Below are 3,777 nucleotides of genomic sequence, written 5' to 3'. Positions count from 1 at the left end.
CGTCCGGCGTGCCAAAATCCGGCCCAGAGCGCCATCCGTTTACCGCGCGGCGAAACGGAGGTTTAGCGTGCCGGCTTTTTGTGCAGCTGTTGGAGATGCTCTAACGAATTATCAGTCGACTGCTCCCTAACCATTCCCTTAAAAAATAGCCCACGAAAGAGATAAGCGCACGTGGGTGGGCCCTTCCATCGCTGTCTAGCGAGGAAAGAAGGCGTGGCGCTCGCTTGGCGCTTGACCCGGAGGCCGGGGGAAGTCGTCGTTTTTCCTCCAGAAGAAGATCCAGGCCACAAGCAAGATATCTAGAGACTGGAGATATCTTGAGACCAATAAAGCTAGACCTACGGACTGGTGTGGCTACGGAAAGTTTACGGAGAAACGTGGATTCAATTGGTTGGCTGAACTTGCTGATTAATCGGGAGCAGTTTCTGATTGAGCCCAACGTGATGCGCGCGCCACGTATAAGTTCGTAAGATTTTTTTGTAATACTTGGCCGTAGGTGTGGCGTTTTCTCTACCACCGCACACCCAACACCACAAGGTCCACAAACAAGATCCAGAAGAAGAGAGGAACCTACCGTGGAGTAGAGATGGCCGTAAGCATGATTCAGGAGTACGCTATACAGTTGATCATGGACGCCGGGGTCAACGCCGGTGAAGCGATCCAGCTGAACAAGTACATCTCCGACCTCCGTACCAGCTTGCCCAGAGCTCGCTTGCTCATCGACCGCGCCGAGTGGGGCAGGCTGAAGAGCAGCGACCTTGCGACGCTGCTCTCTAAGCTCAAGGACACCACCTACGACGCCGAGGACCTTCTCCGCGCGTTCGACGACCAGCTGGCTCGACAGAAAATTGAGGACGAGGGCCGCGGCAGGGCAGGTCGAATCTTCTCTTCCTCTTTAAATATTTTCAAGGTGTGGATCAGCGGCAGCAGCGAAAGGCTAACGGAGGCCAAAGAAAATCTCAGCAAGGTCATGGATGAAGTAGAAAGAGTTGTTGCCTTGATGGGTCTTGATGTTCCAGGGGCGCAACAGCTGATGCCCGAGACTAGTCCAGTGCTGACGGGGCCAGTGTTCGGCCGTGACGAAGAAAGGGATGTTGCGATTGAGAAGCTGGGCGTCACGATTGGCCGCGAAGAGGTACGAGACTTGTTAATCCAGCAAATGGGTGTGCCACTCGTCGCCGGAGCCAGAGGTGGTGAATCTGCTCTTGGAAACGAGAGAGCGGCACAAGGCAGTGCTAAGCGCCTGAAAGGAGAGAGTAGCAGAGGTGCCGAGTTGACGGCCACCAGCAATCTTTCCGTCTTGCCCATTGTTGGCATTGGCGGGGTCGGGAAGACTACCTTGGCTCAATACATCTTCAATGATGCAAGGGTTGAGGAGCACTTTTCCTTGATGTTGTGGGTCTGTGTTTCCGATATTTTTGACAACAAAAGGATAACAAAGGAGATCCTGGAGTCCATCCCTAGAGATGGAAATCAACCTTTCAACTCTTTGGGAAGCTTAGGCGCTCTTCAAAAGGAATTGAAGAAGCGGCTGCAGGGGCAAAAATTTCTATTGGTGTTGGATGATGTATGGGAGATTACAAAAATGAAATGGGAGAACCTTTGTGCACCACTGTGGCATGGCCATGATGGCAGCATGGTCCTGGTCACTACAAGATTTCAAAAGGTTGTTGATCTTGTCGGAACCTTCAAGTCCATTATTCCACTAGAAGGCCTGCCTACAACTGTATTTCGGGAATTCTTCAGTAAGTGTGCATTTGGTGAAGAGCATCCGGGCTCGTATCCTCAGCTGCAAGACATTGGCCACAAAATTGCTGATAGGTTGTGTGGGTCTCCTCTGGCTGCCAAAACTCTCGGTCGCTTGCTGAATATGGAGCTGACGGTGGAAAGGTGGAGGACTATCCTCAACAGTGAATTATGGCAGCTACCACATGAAGAGAATGAGATATTACCTGCCCTTCAACTCACCTACCTGTATCTCCCAGACTACCTTAAGAGATGTTTTGCGGTTTGCTCTATGTTTCCAAAAGATTACAGCTTTGAAAGAGATGAGTTAGTTAGATTTTGGGTGGCACAAGGCCTTGTTAAGGCAAAAGAGAACATGCGCCTTGAAGATGTGGGGCTTGCATATCTGGACGATTTGAGAAGCAGGTTCCTTTTTCAGAATGATCCCAAGTCCCCTGAACAAGATAAATATGTTATGCATGACTTGATACATGACATGGCACAGTCTGTTTCAGTGGATGAGTGCTTTTTGATGCAAGGTTTGAGCTGTCAGAACCGTCGGCGAATGCCACCACACACAATTCGCTGTATGTCAGTTGAAGTAGATAATGAAGCTCTGAGCAGAATGGGAGGAGTTGACCATTTGAATAAATTGAATTCACTAAGGTTTGGAATGGGGCTCAAGGTTGAAGATTCATGGTTTAAGCAGCTCCCCAACATCCTCTTTTTGAGTCTTAAGGGTTGTAAGCTTGAAATGCTACCCGAAAGCATTTGTGAGTTGAACAGTCTTCGTTATCTTGACATATCAAATACTGCTATAAAAGAATTGCCTCATAAACTTTGGTCCCTTTACACTCTACAGTTTCTTGATGCCAGATGTTCAGGTTTAACTACAATTAATCAGGGAGTAACAAAACTAGTTAACTTGCGTTGGCTAAAAGTACGACGGGGCTTGGATAAATTAAGTGGGATTGGGAAACTGTCTTCTCTACAGACCTTGTATAAATTCACAGTTGGAAAAAGGGATGGGAGGAAAATTGGTGAACTTAACGGCATGAATCAGCTCAGCGATATCTTACATATCCGTTACTTATCTAGCGTACAGAGTGAGGAAGAAGCTGCTGAGGCTAGACTTGTTGACAAGCAATACCTCAAGCATTTAAAGCTAGATTGGCGGCATAGAGATAGAGACTTCATGTTGAGGAGCCGTGAGAAGATGAGCAGAGTTTTGGAAGGGTTACATCCTCCTTCAAGTATTGAGTCGCTTACAGTCGTGAAATTTGGAGGTGATAACTTTCCTCCCAGCTGGTTAAAGCAAGAAAATCTACCTGCTTTAAAAACCCTGAGTCTGCAATATTGTGATGGCATTAAACAATTGGTGCTACATGGCGTTGGGAATGAAGTTGAAAATCTGAGAACAACTGCTGACGCTACTCCAAGCGACTCAACTAGTGACAACAGTGTGCAGCAAGCTAGTCAACAACAGCAACGGAAATGCATGTCTTCCCTTTAAAAGCCTTACCAGTTTAGTTCTTTCCCATTGTACGAACTTGACAAATCTTGATCACTGCCTGTCCCCAGAATATCTGCCATCCCTAAAATCGATAGATATTGCTTATTGCGAAAGTATTGTGTCACTTCCCGTCCACAACTTTGGGGGATTTACTTGCCTACAAGACCTGAGTATCCGAAGGTGCTACAAGTTGAGTTGCACACAAGAGATGGTGTTGCCCCATTTGCTCCAAAGACTCTGTGTTATCAGTAGCGGCTACCTTGACGGGTCATTTCTGCAAGGTGGCTGCTTAGAGAACCTCGCGTCTCTGACCATTTTGAGGTTGGATGAATGTAGAAATGTGGAGTCTATTCCATTGAACTCTATCAACACAGCCAAACAACGCTCTTTGGTTCTTTGGGGGTGCTCGAAACTATCATACATTGGAGGATTCCATCGTCTTTCAGCGATACTTCATGTCGACATAGCCGGCTGCCCTGAGAGCTTACCGAAGTACAGCAGCCATTGAGATTAAAGAAGGGACTACGGGCCAAGGAGGC

The 3,777-nt window shown here is 47.7% G+C and overlaps 1 protein-coding gene across 1 annotated transcript; it reads left to right on the top strand.

The window, feature by feature from the left end:
* Window positions 1–522: 522 nt before the first annotated feature.
* LOC127303212 (putative disease resistance protein RGA3) lies at window positions 523–3,238 on the top strand. Its single transcript, XM_051333968.2, has one exon. It carries the CDS (start codon window positions 587–589, stop codon window positions 3,236–3,238), a length of 2,652 nt encoding a protein of 883 aa, XP_051189928.1. The 5' UTR covers window positions 523–586.
* The last annotated feature ends 539 nt before the right edge of the window (window positions 3,239–3,777 follow it).

The sequence above is a fragment of the Lolium perenne genome, chromosome 5, assembly GCF_019359855.2.
Source record: "Lolium perenne isolate Kyuss_39 chromosome 5, Kyuss_2.0, whole genome shotgun sequence".
NCBI lineage: Eukaryota > Viridiplantae > Streptophyta > Magnoliopsida > Poales > Poaceae > Lolium > Lolium perenne.
Note: the sequence above shows the minus strand (reverse complement) of the source record. Positions and strands in the feature narration are given on the sequence as shown.